The sequence below is a fragment of the Chrysochloris asiatica genome, unplaced genomic scaffold (genome assembly GCF_000296735.1).
Source record: "Chrysochloris asiatica unplaced genomic scaffold, ChrAsi1.0 scaffold00010, whole genome shotgun sequence".
Taxonomy (NCBI): Eukaryota; Metazoa; Chordata; class Mammalia; order Afrosoricida; family Chrysochloridae; genus Chrysochloris; species Chrysochloris asiatica.
Window position 1 is genome coordinate 20,633,752 of NW_006408528.1, and position 25,876 is coordinate 20,659,627.

Genomic DNA, 25,876 nt, shown 5'->3' on the forward strand with positions numbered 1-25,876 from the left:
GAAAATATCCTTTTCATAAGCCAAAAACTTAATTACTTTGTACAATATCTTCTAAAGATTGGTTGGTCTCATTGTATGCCTTTTTAAAAAAAATTGCATGTGGGCATTCATGTGTGCACACACACACATTTTGCTTTAGATTTTGACTTCAAGGATCTCTAGGAAGATGAAATGATGCCTCTGACCAAAATCCTGCCAGTCTTGAAGCATCCCCCAGTGTGATGCAGCTTTGTGGACAGGAGTGACCAGCACTGCCGTGGACTGGACCCTGAGGTATTTGTAAAGAGCTCACACTAGCCAAGCCTATAAAGCATGCAAGTCTGTCGTGGGCACCCAGCCCATCCCTGCTGCCATGCCAGTGGCCATGGGCTCTCCCTTCTCACTTGGCATCTAGGTTCTTCATGTACAGCCCCATTTCTGCTTCTGCACCAGAACTATGGCTCCGTTTCTTCCTCCTCACACTCACAGTACAGGAATGGGCTGGGCACCTCACAATGCAAACAAAAGTTACAACAGGGCACTTTATGAAAGTCCTCAGTTCTCCTAGACTGAGGGAAAACTTGGTGCACCCCAAATCAGAGTAGCCTTTCACCATTCTGAACGTCTCAGGGAAAAAGAAATTTGAGCCCTAAGTTTAGGTCTATTCCAAAGAAGTACTTGCTTTATATACCTAGGACAGTGAGAATGAGATAATTATCTGGACTGAATTAAAATATTTAAGTGACAATTTCAGAGGAAGCATTAAGAATGAAAGAAAAAAGTCGACATAGTATAAATGGGAGTCTGAACCTTTCATGGAAAATTCATGCCGACTTATCAAATGATATTTAAAATATGTGGCCCACATGGAGTCTCCTATGATACTATGGCTATAGTTGTTCCTATAAGTTCTAAACCTGGTTCTCCTCTTTGCATATACGCTGCAATCTACCTAATATCTCCCAATACATTCCCGTTTAGTTTATGTAAAATAAAATGCTGTTTTCTCTAGATAAGAATTTATTACATGAAATAACACAAGGAAATATTTAAAACCCTAAATATATAATGCTAAAGTAGAACTGACAACAGGAAATGAAGAAAGGGTGAAATGACTAAACTTGATTTGAAACACAGAAATAAATAGAAATGCCATTATTTCCTCTGGTTCACAGGTAAAAGTAAAAATGGTAAAAGTAGCCACAAGAGCCCTGGGACAAAAAATATGGTTAAATTATGCAAGTCTGAAAGGGAATCAACAGAAAAGCAATGCAAGCCTGTTAGGGAGTTCAAACATCAACAGTCCTATGGAAGTGTATAGACTATATACTTTTGTCTTTTCAGCAACTTCAAGTTTATGCAGAATTCTGTGCCGGAGTGACCATCAACACAATGAAGTGCAAACACAATTTTAAATACTTGCTTTTTTTAAGCAAAGGAATTTTTTTTTTTTTTTTAATCCTGTGGCATCAGTTACCAACTTCAAACTGAACAATATTTTTAGCATTTTAACTTTGCATTTGCTTTTTCAATCTACATTTTTTAAAGGGAACAGATCTAAGAGGTCATTCCTTGAAATGCTGAGTTTTTTAAAAAGTAACACCAACAAAAGCAATCTGAAAGCACTTCCTATGCTGCACTCTGTGATAAGCATTGGTTTATTCCTTTCCACAATTTGCCTGTGAGCTGGGAATCCTCAGTTGAGACTCCAGAGATAGATGCTACTTCCTGCCTAAAGAAAGAGGGGATCCATGCAGAGACCAATTAGTCTGCCAATCAGTTCCTTCAGGCCTCCCTGCTACCCCACAAGTACCTGTGCTGCTTATTACGTTCTTAGTGAGAGAGGATTGGAAATGATCCCTTAAGTCAGGTTTTACTGCACTCCAATGACTATGAGTCCGAGTGTGGCACTATGGGCTAATGCATCAGATTGCAAAGTCGTTTGAACTGCAAGGTCGGGGATTCAAGCTCACCAGCTGCTCCTTGGAAACCCTATACAGGGTCACTATGGGTCAGAATTGATTCAACGGCACTTAATAACAATGATGACAACTAGGTTGTTGTTAAGTGCCATCGAGTCAATTCTGACCCATAGCGACTCTAGAGTATCCAAGGAGTGGATGGTGAGCTTGAACCTCCAACACTGCAGTTCAAACCAGCTTTGCAGTCTTGCATATTAATCCACAGCGCCATACCAAGATTCTGCAATGATTATGGTAATTGGAACATATCTATTGGAAAGTTGAAATAAGGCATCAGCACTATGAATCTGTGCACACAAATTTAGACAGGGGAAAGGCATACAATGGACATAAAGGCCAACAACTGCTCTCTGTTTTGTATGAAATTTTTATTGTGAACTGGAAGATATAAATGTGTTCTTAGTTGCATGATAAAACTGCTACTTGGCCTCAAAGTTTCTCCCCAAATTAGATAGTTAAATAATGCTGTGCTTTTATATCGTGCCATGAGTCCATTCTCTCTGCCTCAGTGAGTAAAAAGTCATAGATATTTTAGATTAAATACATCTAGAGCATCAACCATGTGTACACATACAGATACTTCTAGAAAATATCCATTCAGACCCTGAACTTGTCAGAGATATCTGCAAATGGCTCTTGAGACTGTTTAATCATAGAAAATAAAGTAGATACCCAGAATAAAACATTAAAGTTACTAAGCATTTAAAATCAGTATCTCTGCAAGTAAAACAACCCAAAGCACTTAATTTTAATTCAGCTTCTATGTGAAGTTATAAGTCCAAAGAGAATGATTATAACCTATATACCTCTGGAGCAACCACGCCTCCTAAAAGGCACATCATAATTTCCAATTGAAGTAATTTTCACATAAAAATCATTAAGATGAAGAAAGAGCATTAAAGAGGGAGATCAGCTTGGCTTCTTAGCTAGCCATTTATAGATTCATTCTATTTAGGATTTCTGTAACTATAACTGGGAAGCATAAGGTCCCTTACATTCACAAATCTATAAACTCTTTTATAGTCAAAATAAACCTTATAGCATTAGCTTTTTATATATTCAATACCAGATAACATTCAAAGCACATTAAAAAGTGATTGTGGTCAAAAGCCACTTGATCTGCTACATCTTTACTCTGTGTACCCCCCTATTCTTGGCTTGAGACATGCAGCAATAGTGCCCAATTCAAGCCTTAGTCTATTGTTTTATTGTATATGTATCAGCAATCACATCCCATTCTGTCATAAAAGATGCTGTTTGTACCATATTTTTTGGATGCTTAGATTACTTTTTAAATATTTTCAAAGACTTTAAGAAGAGAGGTCTATTACAGAAGAAATAAATACACAGAGTATAAAAACATTGCTTTCTAACTTGAGGCTTCAGTTTAGACATCTACAATGATTACTCATGGAGAAAAAAAAAAAAAAAAGGGTTTTGTCCAGACATTACTGGGGAAAAATCAAATTTAGAAGGCATTTCTGAAATGTTGCCTGCAGACTCCATTTCAAGCAAAAGATGAAGAAATTCAGAAGTTCAAATATAAAACATTTGATTGATCCTATTAATCTCCAAACTCATTGGAGTAGCCTTCCTAAAGCAGTTTTCTCTTAGCCAGATAGCTGCATCATAATAGCTACCAAACTTTGCTTTTAAAGGCGGGAGGGGTGGGGGGAAGTCTTTTAACACAGAGTTTTCATTTTTCTATAGATTAAAAATATATACTGTCCAAAACATCAGATTCTCTCTCCTGACAGTTGTTTGTGGAATTTCACAGTTGTTTCACACCTGTGGCTTTAGGCTTCATTTAGCCCTTCCAAGCCTGTTGAGGTTTCCAGCCCAGATTGTGTAACCTTCCACAGTGTTGTTTCAAAGACAGTGTTGAATGACCTGTTGGGACTTAATGACCAGTGGAATTTAAGTCCCACTATTAACAAATACGTTTAATACATATAAGTTATTCTTGTTAAAACAAGTCATTTCACGTAAAAGGATAGTTTAAAAGTTTGGGTTTTGTTTTGTTTGTTTGTTTGTTTTTCCTTTTTTTTAAGGAATAAAATATCAGGCCAAAAAGGGTTAGAGTACTGGCAAGTTGAAAGTTACTGATGAACCAGCAGCTATAGTTCTGTGTCTTTGGTGCGCTTGTTTAATCTCAGCAGGACATCCTGCTGCAGGGCTTACAGGCCTCCACAGTGAGGCTAGCTAAGGTGCTCTGTACTGAAAGACAGCAGGTGCTGAGGCAGGCACAGGACACCGGCAGACAAGAAATGTACAGGCTGGGTCAGTCATCTCCAAGGCAGGACAGCAGCTGGACTACTGGACTACTCCAATAGGCTGTGGAGACCACAAGATGTACTGGGCATTTTGTTCTTTTGCTCAATAAACCATTTAATAAAACTGACTCCACACAATCAACATGTTTTATACAAATACTAATTATGGAGAGACAAATTTACAGCATGACCACTATATTTACAACATCGTCTGCTTACAATCTGTAAGGACCATTTGATGGGAAATAATGATGATGTGATTTGTAACTGACTCTTTTTAGGCATTTGGCAAAATACATATCTAAGAGCTGCTTTTTAATTTTAAAAATATGTACAATTGTTTACATATGTACAATTGTCCTTGTATGCTGATATAAATATGAAAAGTAAAAAAACAAAAACAAATAAAAATACATGTTTAAAGTTAGATATGGGATATTGGTGTCTCAAAGCTTTAAAGTCCTGCAGAAAAATCCTATATGCCTTAGCCCTGCATGCTAGTTTCTATTATGGGATGTTGTTTCCTTAAATATGTAAAATAATAAACAGAAGCTTCATGCACATTACTGTCTACATTGAGAATGTGCTTCAGAATGTCAAGTTCTGAATCCACTATAGTCCCTTAGGAAACTTGCTACTTTTGGGTCATGTGAGTTCATTGTACTGATAGTTCTATATAGATCTGTCATGCAGATTATCCATTAACAGCCCTTCTACTGGCCCATGTTATAGTATAACACTTAAGTCGTTCTCTTCATGGTTCAGTTAAATTCTAAGCCAATGACAAAAAGAAAATGACATTCAGATGTGATCATCGGTTTCTCTCCTCTGCGGCATCTCGGAGAGTCTTCGTGTAGTATGAAAAGCAGATAGACTTGCAGTGGTTCTGTGAGGCTGGGTTTCTATAAAAGTTGAAGTAAACAGTGTCGATGTGTCACATGTAAACAGCTGATCTTAAATGGATGTCTCCCATAGCTGCATAACAGAGAAGAGTAAGAATATATATGATGAAAACAAAAAACTTATTCTCTAAACTATGAACACAAAAAAATATTCGGTTCCACCCATATATATGATTGTGGAAACATGCTTTTGGCAAGTCTAACAAATGTATAAAATAAACACAATTTTTAGCTTTCTCTTTCCTTTTTTTCTAAACCTGATTTTCAATATTTTGAACAACTGCTTCCTTTTGGTACAAAAAAGGCACAATCTCATTTAATTTACTTGAAATTTTGAATAAATTAGCTACTGTGTCTAAAACAAAATTAAATTTAAAATATTATATTAAACTACATATATCCTTTTCCCCAAGAATTCTGATGCAGCAGTGGTTTAAAACCCCAGTTGCACATTACAATGATCTGGAGAGACTTGGAAAAGTCCCAATGACCAAGCAGCCCACCAAACCAAGTTCATCAAAATCTCTCTGGATGGAACACAGGCATGAATATTTTTAAAGATCCTCAGATGACTCCAATATACAGTGAAGGCTTCAGGGAGTGACTTCAGGGAAATGGGATACCATCAGTACCGCCATCATCCATGTAAAAATCACTGAGTGGGCCAATGTCCAAAGCTCTCCAGTGCACAATTCCATTCCCACCTCTAACAAGAATAATCTCTCTCAGGAGTTGGTGTTGCCAGGGTAGAATCTGGGGCATAATGTCGCTTTCTGAATTCTAGCCTTTCCTCTCCTTGCTTCTGTAATCAGCTCTTTATATTGACCCTTTCGAGATCCATCTACTACAGTGTTCAGTAATTGCCTTAATGGACTGAAAACAACTTTGGCACTATTAAATATGAATCTAATTGTGTGCACCAGAGAAGGAAGACCATTTTAAAAATAAAAACCAAGATGAAATGTTTCCAGGAAACATGATTTGGTATAATTATTATAAGCATGAACAAAGTCAGCCTGAGACCAGACTGCCATCGAAACCTTGAGGACATTATGCTGAGTGAAATTAGTCATTCACAAAAGAAGAAATACTGCATAGGACCTTCATTGTAAAAGATTAAGAAAAAGTACCCACACTAAAACAGGAAGTGCTGGTCACTGGGGTGTATGGGATGGGGTGAGGGGAGGGAGGGAAAGGTGAAGCACAGGGTAGGGAATAGACACAGGATAGTTTGGGTGCTGGGAGCGGGGGAGAACAATATATAAGAAGGGGGAAGGGAATGGAAGAATAAGACAGATGGGAGAACAGTTAGGCAGGTTTGCATGTGCTAAGTGGTACAGAGGTAAACAATATGTATGCACAACCTTGGAACAACTGGGCTCTGGGATACAGGGATTGAGGCATGGTTTGAATGGGTAAAAGAGGAGACATAATTTTTAAGATGCTTGGCTGTCTTTTGAATCTTGGTTTCCCTTACCTACTATTGTAAAATAGACACTTGACAGGGAGAGAAAGGAATAGCCAGAAACATCACCATAGAAAGCTTTTAAGTCCGTCTTCAGCCTGTAACTGATTGGAATACCTAAAATGGGGCTAGAACTTGCACAGTGAAGGAGGATTCCAGTGGAGCCTTTGCAGCGTATAAGACCGTAAGTGGAATTCTGATCCCCATCCAGAATCTTCTGAGGTAGGAAATTGCCACTTGAAAGGACAAGCAGACCAGCCTGGAGCGGCTAGAAGAACAGAAGATATTTCTTGAAAGCAAGACTAGCAGGAAAAATAAGAAAAACAGTAATGGCAGTCTGAACAAGCTAGTTGTTCACCTGAGAGCCATCAAAGCAATCGGTTGGGTCCCCTCAGGGCAAACCCCCTTCCAAGACTGAGTCTCAAGGGGAATACACAAGCAGGCATGTGGTCTTGCTGGTGACCACGTTGGTCACAGAAAAGGGGAAGGGGATGGGAACAACTATGAAGTTGTGAGCTAAGTCTGACCACATTCAATAGATTCCTGTCAACCTAGGTTGAGACCTGGTTGGCCAGCAGGATGGCAAGACCTGGGGACCCCTGGGCCCAGAGGCAAGGACATAGCCACAGAAGACTAGAGCAGAGAGTGAAGCAACCAGCTAATATGAAGTGAGGGAGATGCATAAGAACACCCACACTTGCAGACAGTACCCACTTGACCTGGCTTCAATGGCTGGATGATCAGAACTCGACTAGAAGAAGAAAGAAGAGTAATCACTACAATTTGATGAACTCGACCTAAACTTATAGATGTAGTAGCTCAAAAGAGGGAACAAATCTTTACAGCGAGGATCATTCCCACCCCTTCAGTACACAGGGTTGACCGGATGGACAACTAAGACATTGGGTACCCAAAATGGGGGAGGGGGGGTTTACAAAGGCAAAAAGTGACTGGCTTACAAGCGTTCAAGAGGGAGCCTAATTCCAGGAGGTGCAGGGGAAGGTAGAATCTCCACTGAGTGGTTTCTAATCTGCCTCGATGGGGCTGATGGAAGGAGATGGGGATAATGCTCTTGTGGTTCAATAGTGAATAATTGCTATCAGGACTGACTGTGAGTATTGGAAAGGTAAAAGTAGACATTTTGTAACAAAAAGAGGGGAGTGGTTGTTTTGCAGTCCAGGAGCAGAGGTCCCTGGGAGTGTGTGACCCTACCCAGAGAAGCAGTGACGCCAGAGATGGAGGCAGAGATGATGACATGGGGAGATGGAGTGGCTGGGGACTCTGGACTCAGGGAGGGTGAGGGTCTGTGTGCTGACAGCCGGGGGGTCAGGCTTGCAGGGTGTATCCTTTGGTTGCTTGATGAAGCATAGAGGGGATTTTAATCATTGCAATGAAACGAAATACGATAGTATAAATGCAAAGCTAATGTTCTCCCATGTAAATCATCACTTAATTCACAATAAAAACTTAAAAAAAAAAATAGTGCTATCGAGTCACTTTCTACCCATATCAAGTGACTTAGATTGAGTATATATAAAGTTAACATAGTTATAGTTAATAATATAAGTGCCATTAAGTTGGTTCCCACCTATAGCAACCCTGTGTAGGGTTTCCAAGGAGCAACTGGTGGGGTTTGAACTGCCAACTTTGTGGTTCAAACTGACCTTTCAGTCCAGCACATTATTCTGCAGCACCACACCAGGATTCCAAATATATATATATATGGCTCTGGTAGTGTATTGCTTATGAATCAGGCTGCTTATCTCAGGGTCAGCAGTTCAAAACTACCAGCTGTTCAGTGGAAGAAAGATGAGGCTTTCTGCTCCCATAAAGATTTACAGCCTCGGAAACCCTGTACAGGGTCGCTATGAGTTGGAGCCGATTCCACAGCACATAACAACAACATATATTCATATATGTATATATATGAGATAGACCTAATGTGGTGCTGTAGGATGAGCACGGTACCACAAAGTTGGTCATTCAGACTCGACTCATCAGCCACTCCTAGGAAATGACTTGAAGGCACTTATGAGCAGCATGTATACTGAATATATATATATATATATATGTATGTATCATATTTTACATCATGATAGATAGACAGAATATATACCTCTATGTGTATATGTGTGTGTGTATGCTTTATCTATCTTTTTCATAAAAAAGATACTTTCCTATCCTTTGCCCATTGGAAGCCAAAGAGATCTCTCAGTATGGTCTCTCACAATGTGAGACACCTGTTGTTAGAGATTCTGAACGTGAAGGGTTAAGCAGGGACTTGCAGGGTATCTGAAGCAAAGGGAGAAATTATGTTGTAAAGTAATAAAGAATTTAGACAAAACTATCCCAATGGCCACAGTCATGTGAGTCATTCTTCTCAGTCCAGCGAGGGAATTGTGGGATAGCTGTCTTCTGTGGAGCTGTCATATTCATGAACTCTCATGTAAGAAACTGGGCATGACAGCAGAAGAAACAGCGAGCCCAAGCTGATGAGGCAAAAGGGCAATATACACAATTTAGTAGGAAAAAGTTGATGTGTTGTACCTGGACAATTCACCTGAGGAGACGAAAGACAGGCAGACTTTATATTTAGATTTCATTATCATGTCTTAGTAAGGGGCTCTGGTAGCGAAGTGGTAACGAATCAGGCTGCGAACCTTAAGGTCAGCGGTTGAAAACTACCAGCTGCTCCGCGGGAGAAAGATGAGGCTTTCTACTCCCGTAAAGATTTACACCCTCGGAAACCCTGTACAGGGTCGCTATGGGTCGGAACCGACTCGACGGCACATAACAACAACAACAATCATGTCTTAATATGCTGGATGCTTAATATTTTTAAGGCCAGAAAGCTGAGTACTGAGAATCTGAGTCAGTCTCTTTTCTATCTTTATCATTTCCCATATTACCATCTGTTGTTGTTGTTAAGCACCATCGGTTCTGACTCATATGGCCCTAAACAGGGTTTTCCAAGGCTATGAATCTTTGCAGGAGTAGAAAGCCTCATCTGTATTCCACAGAATGGCTAGTAGGCTTGAACCACCAAAGTTGTGATTCGTAGTCCAGTGCTTATCCTACAGAGCCACTGTGCTCCCATATTACTATCTAAAGGTAACTTTTTATGATTAATAAAAACACCACTGATTGTTTTTAAGTCCTTTTGATTACAATGATCCTACAATGACTACTATTTTCATACTGGCTTTAGCCGATTACATTAAAATTTGAATGATACTTTACTTTGAACCCCATAATTTAGGTTCAGGTTCAGAGATTCTGAAACATCTTTCAAAACTAAAAAGTAAGGAACCCAGAATCTATGAGCAAATAAATTTAGGGAAAAAAAATCTTTTTTTCTATAATCAACACTACTTTATAAGTGACCATAACAGAGGCCAGACATCAATAAAGGTAATTATGCTTCTGCTTTACCTTTCCTAAGCCTCTCAGGGCTAGTCTGCTCCTGAAAACTCTATCTCAAGTTTCACATAATGGATGTGTTCCGAGAATGCTCTAAGACAGACTGGAATCATGATTAGAAGTAAAAGGGAGCTTACTATCTAAAGGAAACATCAAGTGTTTTGCTTTTTTAGGAAACTAATCAGCTCTTCCACATATTTTAAAAATTTGACACTTATTAAAATGTAAAAAATGGCTAAATTGAGACACATGCTTTGCCATATTCTTCTAGTATTACAGCAAGTCCCCTTTTCTAGTATTAAAATTTACCCTCATCCCCAAAACACTGATCTGATTTTCTGTTACATGCTTCTATGTTTAAAATCCTGTTGGGTTCTATTGGCCAGTGAAAGGCATTTGTAAACAATCTGGCTAATTTACTCAATCTGTCACTTCCACATCTATTTCAAAACTTATAACAAACACAATTTTTTTTCCTATTTCAGGTTACAATCTATTATATAAGGAATAAAAAATATAAATAAGTAACACTATTAATATACCAAATACCTTTATAAGATATTACAAAGGTTAGTAACTCGTAAATAGAAATCTGAACTAATGCTACCCCAAGAATCATATTTTTTTTTTTTTTAATTTTTGTATTCAGAAAGAAAAATATTTTCTCTTTTAAAACATGCACTCCTACATAGATGATAACGACTGAGGATACAAACAAATGGAAGAAGCTTCCACATACCCTGGCACTTTGTCTGTTTGCTTTCTTCTCTTCATCGGGAAGTGGAGGCATTGGGTATGGGTATTTTCTGCTGGAGGCAATAGACCCAGTTGATGAAGAAGGAGACTTGGCAGGAGATAAAGTCCTGAGATGTTGAGAACATATGAAATAAATATCATTTGGCTGCCTAATCTTAATTTCAAATATCTGAAAAGTAAACTCAAAACAAATCCTCTGAATTCTACTTTCATAGGTCATTACAGCACACGTTTAATTACTAGGAAGTGTCTTTGTCATTCAGAAAACTGGAATGCTGTAATTTTATCTTCTTAACTTTATAACTGTAATGGACTACTTCGATGTTAGTACACAGAATTGTACTTTTCAATTAAACAGTCTGTAACAAAGTTTCCTATAGAACAGATAAAAAGCTAAAGTAGAACAGAGACGAAATATCCTAAGAGCTCATAATGCTCAATATATTTATATACTGACTTATATTTACCATTTAGTATATATATTTTAAATACAGAAATATCTTAAGATCTTAAAATGCAAAACAATTAATATAGTTATTAGTTGCTAAGTTAAACACCAGTTTACACAAAACTCATGCATCCAAAGGCCAGTTTGTTAGTTATGAAACAAAGGCAAATACAGGGGACTTAATATCAATTAGTAAACATGCAAGCAGTAAAAGTGCAGAGTTCCAGCCAAACAAAGAGTCTGATGAGAACATACAAAAATGGTCTGATTAGTCCCTACAATCAGCATTTCTCTACAAGGGAGGATTCTAAGCCATAGCAGTAGACCTGAGTAATTCATGTGGGTACACTTGTCATGACACGAAGGTGGCTATACACTTTATGGACTGGAATGTTACTATAACTAAACAATAATTTAAAAATAACCTGTTCTGAAAACATGTGTTCTCGTTCTCATGAAGGTCATTCCATATGAAAGTTCTGCATAAGCTCTTGAAGTATTATGCTGTACTTGTTTGATTTTGCACATGCAGTGGTAATATCTGTGACTAAGCTGGGCACACTGGAAAGGCCCATACTATCTGTTAGCTTGCTTTTAGAGTGAAAAAGTAATTAAACAAATGTTTAAAAAAACTACTGAGAATGAAAAATATCAACTCGCACCATACCAATGGGAAATAACTGTGATACCGCTGCAGTAACTATCCTATGCACAAACGTTGCCACTGAGCATGCATAAACTGCTCAGTTCCTGGTGCATGGTGGCAGTATCACTGCCACACTGTAAGTACTGATTGCAGTAGGGTGCGCCTCATCTGCTGTGCAGGACTGACCCAGCCTGGGAGGGGAGCGGGGTAGCACTGAGAGAGAAGAGCTGCTGCCAGCACTGTACTCATCGTAATAAAGAGGTCTCTTTTTTTTCCTTCAAGTCTTAGTTTCTATCAAGTTTTACTGTAATTTTCAATTCAGTGTCCGTATTTTATGGGCACTGAATTCAAGGTAATGTCTGGAACCATTTTTCCTACATACCTTAAGATCCGAGTGAACAATATTGCTAATTTTTAAGAATCAAGAGTGGATTGGCTCACTTTTAATCTAACTCCTAACACTTCCTTTGTTTTTGATGACTGGCCAAGTCAACTCCTTATTGTGAACTGCTGGACAGCACTGATCTCATTTTCATTATTTTAATGCTTATTATAGCTGATTGGATGGGAGTAACTTAGAATATCAGTATTTGTATTCAGAAAGAAAAGAAAATCCTCAAAATTGTTAATAGAGTGCCACTACATATTTTTCAAATTCAGAAATTAAATTTTCTTCTTTAAAGTAACATTTCAAATAGAACTATGATCTTTAGGAAATAAATTCAATGCGTATAAAATGGGGACAAACTTTTAGTTGTTTAAATGCTAATATTTCCATATTAAGGTAAGTAAGATTAACTTAGTTTCAGATTTTTAGCCTAATCATTATTGATAAAATATCAAGTTCAAGAAAGCTGGTCAGATTCACAATCAAATAACAAAATCTCATTTATAATAGAGAGTAATGAAAACTAGTCTTTTAAATTTGCAGCATTATGTGTGTCCATAAGAATGACTTGTGGACTTAGACCTTCAAAAGCATGTTAGCCATTCCCTTGGCCACTGTTCCAAATGACCAGCCTTAAACATATACAAGACCATTCCAATGAGGTATACCGAAAGTCTAGTCTTCCCCTCAAATATCTTCCCATGGTCTACACCAATATTGAGTTAAAATAGAAAGAGGGATTTCTCTCCAGAACTACAAACAAATCGCATATAAACTGCTTCTCATGTTACATACTAGTTAATTGACACTTGAACTGAGGAGAAGAGTAGCCAAGCTGGATGGTTTTAGGGGAAAAGAACAACAGGCCCTCAGGGGCCATGTGATAGCATAAAGGTGACGGCCTTGGGGCTGGGGGACACCAGAGCAGGAGTCAGAATAAGAGTAGGGAATAAGGCAGGGTACATCAGTGTTGGGGAAATAAGGACAAACTTAAAATTTCTCACTAATATAATATATAAGGAAGACATTTTTTCAGATCTTCCTCTGGGATGTTTTCCAGCCCTGGCTATTGGCCTGGTAGTTCCCATTTGATTTTCACTGTAAACCAAGCCCAGGTCATTCACTTACAAAGTAATCTTGGACAGATGCTAACTATTATTATTATTGCATTTTCAAAAACCACAATAACCATGTTGTTGTTTGTTGTGTTGAGTTGATTCTAACTCATAGCAACCTTACATGGTAAAGTAGAACTACTCCCTTAGAGTCTTCTAGGCTGTAATCTCTATGTCTTCTCTCTTGCAGAGTGGCTGGTGGGTTCAAACTGCTGACTTTTGGGTTAGCAGTTAAGCACCTAACCACTGTACCACTAGGGCACCTACAATAACCATTTTTTTGTTATCATTAAGTGCTAGCGACCCTGTATAGGGTTTCCAAGGAGCAGCTGGTGAGTTTGAACCGCCAACCTTGTGGTTCAAACCGACCTTGTGGTCTAAGTGCTTTATCTTTCAGCGCCACCCCAGGACTCCACAATAACCGTAGGGGGTACCATATTAGAATTATACAATGACGATGTGTCCATGTGCTCACATGTAGACATGTCTATAAGGCAAGCTTCAGTTCAGTTCTTCACCACCCCCACAGAGCCAGTTGCACAAGGGACAAAACACCTGAAAATCAAACCCACTACCTTCAAGTTGTTTTGACTAATAGTGACTTTAGAGGCCTGAGTAGCCCTTTTCAAAGCCGTAATCTTTACAGAAGCAGACTGCCTAATTGTTCTCAAACAGAGCAACTGGTAGATTTTAACCACCAACCTTTCAGTTAGGAGCCAAATGCTTAACCCACTGTGTCACCAAGGCTCTTGTGAGGGAATTAAGAAGGCGGGGGGTGGGCGGGGGGGAGAGGTGGAGTTACTCCAGAAAGTTTGTGTAAAAATGGAATTGAATGACAATGGAATTTTCCATGAACTTAAAGCTTCCTCTGACTTAAAGTGACCCTGTATAGGGTTAGAACCACAGACCTTTCGGTTAGCAGTCCAGTGCTTATCCTATAGTGCAACATGAGGACTCCACCTTAATCACTATCCTAAAACATTTTGTAAACCCTTTTGGATTAGACTACTATAAAAGTCTCATACGAACACAACTGAGTAAAACTGAATTTAATTGGATAAAATTGGCTTTTTTTATAGGAGAGTTTTATAGTAGTTCAAACCCACCAGCAGCTCCTCAGAAGCCCTATACGGGCCACAATGAGTCAGAGCCAACTCAGCGGCACTTAACCACAACAACAATCCAAAATGGTTTACAAAAAGTCCTAAAATAAAAATTAAATCGTCGCTCTTCACACTGCTACTTTTAAGTAAATATAGTGAAAGCAAAACAGAAGAGAAGTTGGAATAGAGAGATCCAGGCTCTAATTCTAGTTCTGAGGTTACTATCATGCTACCTTGAGAAAATCAACTAACCTTTTTGTGCCTTCATTTCCTCCATACATAAAAAGGGAATAAGAATACAACATGTTGTTATTGTTGTTGTTAAGTGCTGTCAAGTCAGTTCTGACTCATAGCGACCCTGTATATGGTTTCCGAGGAGCGGCTGGTGAGTTTGAACTGCCGACCTTGCAACTCAAATTGACCTTGTGGTTGAGTGCTTATCCTACACCACACACAATAGGCATGCAATACATAATAGTCATTATCAGTCCCTTTTCAGAGACTGTATTTTCCTTGATACAACAGAAATGGACTCAAAAGTAATGAAGTGAGTAATTAATTAGTTAAAACCCAAGAGTAAGGACACCTTCTGGGAGCGGTGCCTAGGATCTCAGTGTGTTGAGATAATGCTCTGATCCTCACCTCATCTGCTCCTTATTGAAGACCAGATTAGATGCTGATGAAAATCTGGACAACCCACTGTCATATCCAAACAGGGGAAGGGTACACAACTAAGGTACTCTGGTCATTAAAATCTTTTTGCAATTTGTTTCGCTCTTTGCAATTATGGGGATACTATAATGGCTATGCTGTCTTTTGGACCAGTTTGTTGCAGTCATAAAGGTAGCATTGCATTTTGATGAAGTCATAAACTCCATACCACATGGGTGATTAATCAAATGACCTTTACTCTCATTGGTGATTTTGATACGAGAGGTAATACTGAATGACCTGGCAGCAGATGAAGCAGTTCTGAGTTTAAGCATAGGATTGGCAAAGCATAATCCAAGGTGGGGATGCACTTCGGGCCTTGCATATGAGGCCTGTCAATGACAAGTGAACAAAACCCTCTCTGTCACATTAGAATCGTTGATTTAGAAGCTCAGTTATTTACCACTGTCATGGAAATAGCTGATATTTGAGTCTTAACAGCATGTTGTTGTTGTTGTTGTTGTTGTTGTTGTTGTTGTTGAGTGCCATCGTGTTGGCTCCAACCCATAGCAACCCTCTAGAGGGTTTCCAAGGTGAGAGTGGTGAGCTTGAACCACCAACCTTGCAGTTCAAACTGACTTTGCAGCATAGCACATTAACCCACAGCGCCACACCAGGATTCCCTTAACAGTATTGCTGTTGTTATGTGCTGTGGAGTCGGTTACGACTCATAGCAACCCTCTACAGGGTTTCCGAGGCTGTAAATCTTTACAGGAGCAGAAAGCCTCATCTTTCTCCCGCAGAACAACTGGTAGTTTCAAACTGCTGACCTTACGGTTTGTAGCCCAATTCGTAACTACTACGCTACCAGAGCTCCTTAACAGCTCCTTAACAGTATAGCCCTTATTATTTGAAAGTAACAGCTGAATTATAACCCTCCACTGCAACCACTGAACTTTATCCAACATTAAAGTATGATTTCTTAAAATTAATTCTCAGTGTGACTCTCCACTGTGTAGAAACCAGCATCTCATATTAAAAGAGGAGATAAAGAAGCCCTCTAAGATTGCCCTTGCAGCTACAAACGTGCACTGTGGTGCGGCTAGTGCTAAAGCAATTCCCCATCCAAACTGCGGTTAGTCATGCAGCTTCTGGGCAGACCTGGGTGACCTTAAGAAATGTGAACTCCTCTCTGGAGCCACATAAACTACTCAGCTCACCCAGGGGAGGTGAAGCAACTCTTCCGGGGTACCATTTCACAAATTCTTGCTGTAAAAACATTAACTCAGTTTAAGAATATAAATCCTAGCCCATTATGATTCAGACCAAAGTCTTTCTATTTTGGTTCCATGACTGGTACAAATTACAATCTGCCCACAAGCCTGAGGAAAATAGAAAGGAGAAATAGGACTGCGGGTAAGCCAAGATTCCAAAGAACATTCAAAATCATCTTACCTGTCTTCCTGACGTTGGCCATCTTGGGAGCTACAGGTGAGGTTGGGATGTTTGAATGTGAGTGTATCTGTATGAGGTTCAGTGTGGGAAAGTGGGATAAGCAGAGGACGAGAGCAGGAAGGGCAGATGGGAGCATAGAAGCAGGATATAATTCTATGATAAGGCAGGGGGTATGCTTTCCTTAGGGGATATGCAAATGTTATGAATCAAATTAAAATGCAGGTTAAGTCTAATCATTTTCTCAAACTATACATGACTAAACTAAATGGTACACTGGAAGAGAAAGTCCACCTTATATGGGTGCTGAGAGTTAAATATACATACATTTGATATATGTTAAATGCTGACCCAAGTTATGGCAATAAGTAAGCTGAAAGCTAATTTTAAAATTGTATTCAGAAGAGGTAGAAATTGAGACTACATTTAGTCCTTACATTAGTTATCCACAGAGTAAACAGATACAAAGTGGACATTTACCTCTAGGAAATGGCTTTGAAATAATAAAGAGTGATAATGATTTTTTAAAAATGCTCTAGCCACTCATGTTATGTAGAGTTGCAGTAAATACAGTAAATTAGATAGATTCTAATACTCTACTTTTTGTGTGAATCAAGAACATGCTTCTGATTTGCTTCCTGTTTAGAATCTGTAAAACTCTTCTCAGCACAGTCCTCTGGTAACAATGTTTGTATGGGCAAATAATCCAAATGCATTCCACACTTTCTCGCATGGTCGATGTTACTTCAATAATTTTTAAATTCGATCAATTCATTGTTTTTACTCAACGTAAAAACATTTCATTTAGTTTCTTTTCGTGTTTTCCCTTGAGTTTCCATTTGCACTAATGCACTCTTAGAGGGTAAGTAGGAAAAATGCGTTATGAAACCACTAGATTCTAGAAATTAAGTTGTTTAGGTTAATAGTGTTTCATTATTAGTGGGAAGTATGTTTCATGCCCATAGAACACTACATAGCATCAAATGAAAAGAAAGCTACTAAAAAGCTCAAGATGGTGGTAGGGACATGCACTATATGGAAACCCTTTCAAATGGCTTCATTTGAAACATTCAGAAAAGAACTGGACTTGCTCACGAAGCCACAAACAGATCAGTAGGCAGCAAATAAACAAAGACCCTTTCAACTTACGGGAGCTCGATTGGGAGATACAAGATAGGTATCTAGTCATACTACAGTATTTGTATGTGCTGGGAGAGTTTAAAAAGGATATAAAATGAATTTATAAAATACCTAAAGTATGGTCCTTCAGTGTTTTTATTCACATCTTCTACCCACTTAGCTACAATATAGTCTCTTTTGAACCATGGGTTTAAATACCTGCAGAAAGCAATGGAAGGAACAAAGAAAGCAGAACAAGGTAGAAAATCTGAAAATACACAGCACAAGCTTAGCAAGGATGTCTTCACCCTCCAAATGCAAGTGACTACGGCAAATAAACCAGGATGGATGTTGGGTGACTACAAGGCAGTCTGTACAATGGCAGGAGAATAATCAGCTACAATAAGGCTCAAGGCATTCTAGAATGTACTCGACATTTCAGGGAAAGCCGTTTCCAGTGGCTTCCCAAGGTGAATCAGAAGCTCTCTTTCAATTACAGCATTGTCAGCAGTCCCATTCACCCACCTCCAAAGTGGCTTTTTCCAGGCCATCTCTCATTTGGCTTCTTGGTTTTCAAATGGTAATGGTACTTTTTGAGAATATTCACATGCAATCCCAACCTGGTGCTTGGGCATATAATACCCAAGAACAATAAAAAGGAGCAATGAATCTCCATCTAGTATGAAAGGAAGGATGTTACATGGCCTGAGTGTTACTCCCTAGAGGAGGCTCCAAGCTAGAGTTAACAAGAAAGCACACCCCAGTCCACTCTGAAGAGCAGAAAGGGAACCACTTTTCTGATCCTGGAGTCCCAAAAGACATCAAGTGTAGTCCAAATAGGCCTTTAGGATCATGAAGCTGGGTTAGTCAGTTAGCAGCTGCAATGTTCCTTCTTCCTCTTTGTGCACTCCAGACTAAGGTGCTCATGTTTCCATTGAGAAATGACTCTCAGAATTGGCCTTCCAAGGGTCAGAACATGAGTGACTGCCAAAGAACAGGGATGCTCTAATTAGCGTCTCCTTGATGGAGTTGGCAGGGTCTATAACAGGATTACTATGCAAAGGAAATGCAAAAGGTAGTAAAATGAAAAAGAGAGTCTCCTTTGATGTTTGCTCTGGGAACTAAGCAAAGTCCCATCTCTTTAGAATATGCCCTTGTGAAATAATATAGATACAATATAGTCAATATCAGAAGAATTTGGAGGGTTTATGGCGTTTTCTCATTTTTAAAGTGTCTTTTAGAAATACTATCAGACAATGGAGATCTAAGTTCTATAAAATTTGGAGTTGTTTGGAAATAAATGAGGAAAAATTATAAAATATACTATTTTTGGTAGAAGTTTGCTTCTTTCCTCTTATTTTGTTTTTAAGCAACTTATACATTTCCATAGTTGTAGCAATTTTTTTCATAGCCTTTCCCCTCACTTTTAGCTATAACTAATACTTTCCACAAAATAATATCATGAATTTCCCTCCTAAGGGAAGGGTTTTATCGCTTTTTATGCTTATTAGACCATTTTTGCTAAAACAACATCTTTTGACTCAGGAACAACTCACACTAGTTTTGCCTTTAAGCCACAATCATTGCCAACTTGCACTTTTCATAGAGATAGTCAGTTAAAACTTGCATAAAGATTTCCACTGAGATTCTGAACAAAAAGGGGAAGTAAAAAACCAAGCGCAGCCACAGATGAAGGCTGGCGAAAGCTCTGGCCTGGGGAACCATAGGAAAGCCCATGCAACTGTTACCAGGTGAAACACAGCCACACAGCAAACTGAGTCACCCACAGGCAGATGGCCACTGCCAGGAGACACGTGTCCCTTTCACTGACAACCTTAGAAGTACAAAAGGTTGATTCCACGGCTGTCCTGGAAAGCCCATACCGCATGTCTTGACTTGCACTTGACGGAGCTTTTCCTGTTTCAGGGAGTTATTTCAGAAAGCTGTGATGGATGAAGACAGCTCTCAAATGTTTGCTCTTTTTGGGGAGCTGTCCGTGAACGTGTATTCACAGTGGGCTTCTTATCTTCCCTAGGTGGCTGGAGTGACAGGGTGTATCAAACTGTTCTAAAAACCTGCCTGTGTGGCTTGACTTGGCTCATAGCGCAACATGCACAAAAATGCGTTAGACAGGGTAGGAGAACTCTTTGTGTTCCCCAGGATGGAAAGGCGGAGGACAAATAGCTGTGCTGGCTGGACCAGGAGCACCTCCGAGCAGACACAAGGCTCAGTCAGAGATCAAATGACCCTGTTCTCAGCCAAGGAAGGGACTTGGAGGGAGATTAAGTGGCAGCCCAAAATGAAGGGGCAGGTGGAGACTGACCTGTGATCCAGACTCCCTGTCTGGGGGCTGTCAGAACCCCCTGGGCTTATGGCTTGGGATGGGACTGTCTGGGCGAGGGAGTGCCCAGGCTCAGGTGCTTGGGACTCCCTTCTGTAAAAACACAATATATAATACAAAGTCTGAGCCATTTTGCTTTCTTTTGTTTAACATGACGCACAACAGTGAGAAAGATGCAAAAGCTCTGAGTGGAAAAACAATACAGTTCACAAAGGACATCTTATTTTGTTAATTAGCAGAACATGCATTTGCGGTGCATGATTTAATTCATATCCCTATTTTTCATCATCCTTTGAGATAATGAGATACTAAAGGGAATGTTGAAATAATGGACTTGATAATACCACTTAATCTAAAAAATAAAAAAGTTATGTTTGTGGTCATTCTATCCCTCTTATGATCTCACAAACGATAGTATTATATCAGAAACAACTGGGATTATTTAACAAATATACAAAGTAGAAAAAAATGTGTCAACATGATTCCTGATCAACTATGTATTAGGGATCAACTACATATTAGGAATCCTTATAACAATATAGAGAGAGACCATTCCCATGCAATCAAGATATGTGAAAAGAGTGGTCAGCTTCACAAACTAAGCACCATTTAATTAGCATGAGTCATGTAACTCAAATTTGAAAAATCTGAGGGAATTCTTAATATTTCTGCTTCACAAACATGATTCCATTTTATGTCTTATTAAATATAGTAACTTGACTATCTCACAGGAAAGATTTCATAAGGGTTATCTGTGGCATCACATAATTTTTAATCACATGATATAAGTAGGGATTTCAACAAATTTTTAAAAAGAAGTGATTGTTCTAGAGAATATTATACCAATTTTGTTAAACACAGTCTTATATCTGGGTCCTAAACTCATAGCTTTAAAATAACACTGAATCTTTAATTGTTTTTCACTTCAGAATTTTTATAGCCTTGTTATATGAAATACTGTTAGGAAACTTCAATAGTACACAAAGGAAGTTTTAAAGAACATTTTGCAGTTTATCTGTACTCTTGTGAGCAACCAAGATAAGCTAAAGAACTCTTACCAAGTGACCTCATGCAAAACAAATAAAAAACAAACAAACAAAAACATTCCAAGAAGAGTTTATCACTAATGAGACCTAGAGCATCCAAGCACTTTGGGAATGTATAAGATAAACTCTAATAGATCCATTATTTATGATGGAGTTTTATGATGCCATTCTAGACCATGCAATTGTGTCACTTAAAATTGTCTATTGTTTCTAAGTTAAAGTATCCTCTAGTAAACTTTGACAAGCCACTTACAAGACAATACAATTCAGCTGGCAGGTCCAAATTTCAGGGCAATGTTATTATTCCTGGACTGAAAAAGGCAGGGTATACGATGGAAAATCTAACATAAGTTTCTGACAAGCAGTTAACAAATACCTGCTATTCAGATTTTTCAAGTATTAAGGCATGAAGAAGCAACCAAGTTCCTGGGAATAATAACTACCACTGCATGAGAAATAATTAAATTTCTTTTAGATGGATCACAAAGCACAGGTAGTTAAGTCAGGTGGCAAGGTCAGTCCAGAAGGATACTGAGAGTAGGTGTTATTCCATGAAGAGAGAAAACGGTCTGATGAAGCTTTGTTATGCTCATACTTTCTTTAGTGACAAAACAAACAAAAAAGTACATGATGATGACTGCATTACAAACTAAACTTAACTTCTGACCCCCACCCCCACTGAAAACATGTAGCTAACACTGAAAATAGATCATGTTGTATTTAGTGACAATGACTCAGCTAAGTTTATGTGAATACTCTTTTCAGTGTTCTCAGAAGGAGATATTTCAAAGGAAACTGGTTTCATTAGTCTGAGAGAATGCTTAGATTGCAGCCATGAAGACCTCTGAGCGGCAGTCTCATTCAGAGTATGAGCAGTATCATGCTCTAGGACAGTGGGTTTATCCCTGATGCTTCCAGGCTGTGCAAGTGTAAAGGGAAGGAAGGGTGACCCTTCTGAAATGACTGGACCCCGGGTGATGAAAAGAAAGGAATGTTATCAAAATGCCCTTCAAACACAGAACCAAGACACCACAATGGCCGGTTACTGGAGGAAAAAGCCTGCAGCGAGGGTGAGACCCCCCCCACCCCCCCACTATCAGTGAATATTGTTTTGGGTACAGTTGCCGAGGTGCCTATATAAAAGAGAAAAGTCATGGTTAATTTTTAAAGGGCATGAAAGAATTGAAAAGACACAACCACGACCAGAGGCTTAGTTTATGGTTCTCTGATTAAAAAGTCATTAATTGTACAGGACCTTGAGGTGCTTTTATCATTAGAAGTTCAAACTTACTCAGTTGAATTAGACCGAGGTCTAAATCTTTTGCCTCTGATTTTCTTTCTGTTGCCTCCCAGGTTACCTGAAAAAGATGATTTATAGCTAGATTTGCATATAAATCAACCATTGCTCTAAGTCTAATGACATGGGATATCAAGTGCATGTAACTCAAAACTGGCACCACTGTAAAATATGGAGATTTGTAGAACTGTATCCACTTCTCAAAGTGTCTAGTATAATGATGCTACTGAATCCCATCATTTTCTATGCAAGAAAAAATAATGAGACTCTCATCCTAAGTAGTATTCTGTCATTCATGAAAAGAGCTAATGAAGAGCTTGCAAGGAAAAACAATGTTTACAACTAGGGATTACAAAACACAGAACTTAGGTTATGAGGACAGGTGGGTTCTGAATGCTGCCTTATACCTTGCCAAGAGTTACTTCGCGGTCGCCCATTTTCACAGATGTCCGAAATATGCTTTGTGTCTGGAATTCTTTCACTCCAAGAATGAGAGAGACCATTAGACCTGAAATTAAAAATTTTTAATAAATTGTTCAAAAATGTATACAAATTCTTGATTTGAAATCAGTAAGCGAAACTTCTAAACATTATTGTGTGCTAAATTAAAAAAACAATCTGAAATGAAAGAATGAAGAGAACATGAAAGTCTTCATGAAGAAGGCAGAGTTACACAACATTCAATTTAAGAAAAGTCAAATACAATGGAACCCCATTACAATAGATTGCTAGTAAAAAGAATAAGGTTATACTGCAGCCAATTTACATTCCCCAGAACACAGCCACCACATGTAGCAAATTTACTATACATTTCAGTTTTAAGACCCCAGCAACAGTGTTATAATGGGGTCCCACCATAGATGTTTCTTAATTATAAAGCAATGGTTTCCATTCAAATATTATGAGAACATGGACTTCCAAGAGATTTCATTAAGATTTGCAGAACTAAACCTGGTTCACCTTTATGAATGTAGTATTTATGTTTTTTTATACAATAAAATTATTTTCTGAGAATTTACATTTTCATCACAAATGTGATTCAAAAAATTGTTGCATATGTCAGTTAACTAATAACTAACTTGTATCCGATAGTTTTCATGAAGTGTCTCTCAAAGCCCATGTACCATTAAGCCTTTTTTTGCTATTTGTCCAGTATCTTTCAATGAATGGTCTATAAGAGGCAATGTTTACACACGTATCTTGTACTAAGTAAGAAACATATTTGGACAAACTACATATATGTAGGAGGAGTCAAATAATTTGGTACAATTTTAAACTGCTTGAAAATCATAACCCATTAAGATTTTGCTAAAATCTGGGAATTATTCAAATTATATTTTAAGTTCTTGCTGATATACTTTAGAAAGCAATACTATACTTAAAACCTTTACTATGTATCAGTCTGTCTAATTGCTAAAAATGTCTATTTTTAAATGAATCTTCTACTGATTAATGAAAATAAATGAAACTCGGCACAATTATTATATTATAATTCCTTAGGTTGGGACTTTTTCCAACATGGTTTGCTAGTTCAATAATGATCCTATCTTGCGCAAAAGGATACCCACTGATTTCTCCACTTATTAATTTTAGAATTATCTCTGTCCAAAATATTTTTATATATAATGAAAAAATTTAAGTAGTACCCTAGTTTTCTTATTCTCTTAGCCAGAAAGACCCCAATTATTTAAAAGAATAGATTTTGTCTTCTATATATCTATACTCCTACAAAACTAACATTTCTACTTGATATTATCCAAATGAAAACAGTCTTTCATGCTTATGATTTCTTGTTGTTATTAAGTGATGTTGAGTCAGTGACCCTATATAGGGTTTCCAGGAGCACCTGGTGGGTTTGAACTGTAACCTTTCAGTTAGCAACCCAGTGCTTATCCTACAGCGCCACACCAGGACCCCATGTTTATAATAGTTCTATATAAAAGTATTCCCAGATTTCACAAATTCCTTCTATTTCTTTCCTTCCTATACGTACAGAGTGAGAGCCATTGTGTTTTGTTTTGTTTTTTAACAGATGATTCATTCTAGGTAGAATTGCAAAAGTGATAATGTTTTCTGTCAATAAACTAGCAATTTCCCTTTCAGACTACACTAATGTAACCAAAGTGATCCACAGGTCTACCAAATACTGATTTCTTATTCATTACAATCTTATGGCCAACCTTAAAAGAAACTCTTCCACAGGAATATTTTGGCTTCTTTCAATGTGAATACAAGTTTCCTGTTTTATAACATTCTAACTATTTACTTCTGCTATCAGTTTACGTCATTAAGCCATTATCAAGCATGCGGAGTTTTAAATGGTCTTATGCACCTTAAAAAGCTAGAGCAAGAATGCAGCATCAAAGTTGAAGACATATAAATAATAGATTAACCTCATCTGTACTACTATCAAATTCAGGCAAACATTAAGCATACTTAAATTAATTTGGCAATCAAGCTGCAAGTTATAAAAGTCCAGAAATCATCATCCCAGGAATAAAAGACAAAAATCACAATATTCAATTATATGATTCATAGAGAAGCAATCTTTGTATCACAGCGAACTTAGCTTTGCTATGCCATATTTAAGATTTTAAAAGTATTCAACACAGCATGTATATTACCAATTTATTTTAATAACTGCTTTTATTGAAGCATGACAGTAACCTTTTTCTTTGACTACCAAACATGACATAAAGCTCACCATTTAAAATATTAATAAATACTATGTATATTTTCTTAAGCCATTATAAGATTAAGACTGAAACACTGTGGGGTTTGTATATAGATTTTGAGTTGCTGTTTGCTTTGTTTTGGTTTTGTGGCCTGATTTGCAAAAAAAAGTGGCTCTGAGCATATGGCATTTTGAAGTAGAGTAATCAAAGAACAAAGGATACTATTTGTTAACATTCAAGAAAGAAGGAAGAAGTAATCAAACCTGCTGCAAAATAATGAAATGTTCTGACTAATGGAATAATGTGTGATGGAACAGGTAGAAATCTGAAAATGCGACAGAAAAGCAGACCTCTTCTTAGAACTAGATGCTGAGTTTGTGCTGACTCCAGGTGGAATGTCGCTATAAAAGGAGTCGCCATCTCCAGGCTTTTTTACATAATCTCCCTGGGGTAACTGTCTAAGGCATAATAAACATTTCAAAGTCAGAAAACAAGACACACACATGAACACAGACATATACAAATATTATTTCAGGGAAAAAAGAGGGAGGGGTAATGATCTAAATGAATCAAATCTATCACAACACATAAGATTATTAATACATGTGACAAGTCATAGGCATTCTAACTGCAGAGATCAGAAATGCAGTCATGGAGGACCTTACAAAGTAGGGATGAGTATATCCTTATTTGGGGAGAAAAACATGGAAAGATGAATCTCTTTGCTGTAGCTTCATTATACTTGGAGATACTAACAAAAAGTTGTGCCTTTTTTTTTTTTTTTCTCTCCCCTAAATTTGGTGCTGATGGAGAAGTGT

General features: G+C 38.0%; 1 protein-coding gene across 3 annotated transcripts in view; it reads right to left on the reverse strand.

Annotated features, from left to right (window-relative positions):
• Positions 1 to 4,228: 4,228 nt before the first annotated feature.
• Positions 4,229 to 25,876, reverse strand: part of ADAM22 (ADAM metallopeptidase domain 22) — a 267,600-nt gene continuing 245,952 nt past the window's right edge. Inside the window, exons 27-31 of one of the 3 annotated variants that reach the window (XM_006834319.1) lie at positions 22,791 to 22,891; positions 22,378 to 22,444; positions 17,832 to 17,918; positions 10,761 to 10,884; positions 4,229 to 5,209 (exon numbers count right to left, since the gene is read on the reverse strand). In XM_006834319.1, the coding sequence (XP_006834382.1) occupies positions 5,189 to 5,209; positions 10,761 to 10,884; positions 17,832 to 17,918; positions 22,378 to 22,444; positions 22,791 to 22,891 (400 nt within the window). In that variant the 3' untranslated portion in view covers positions 4,229 to 5,188. Of the gene's footprint in view, positions 5,210 to 10,760; positions 10,885 to 17,831; positions 17,919 to 22,377; positions 22,445 to 22,790; positions 22,892 to 25,408; positions 25,517 to 25,876 lie in introns of all 3 variants that reach the window. The other 2 variants (XM_006834318.1, XM_006834320.1) reach the window with 2 other exon arrangements.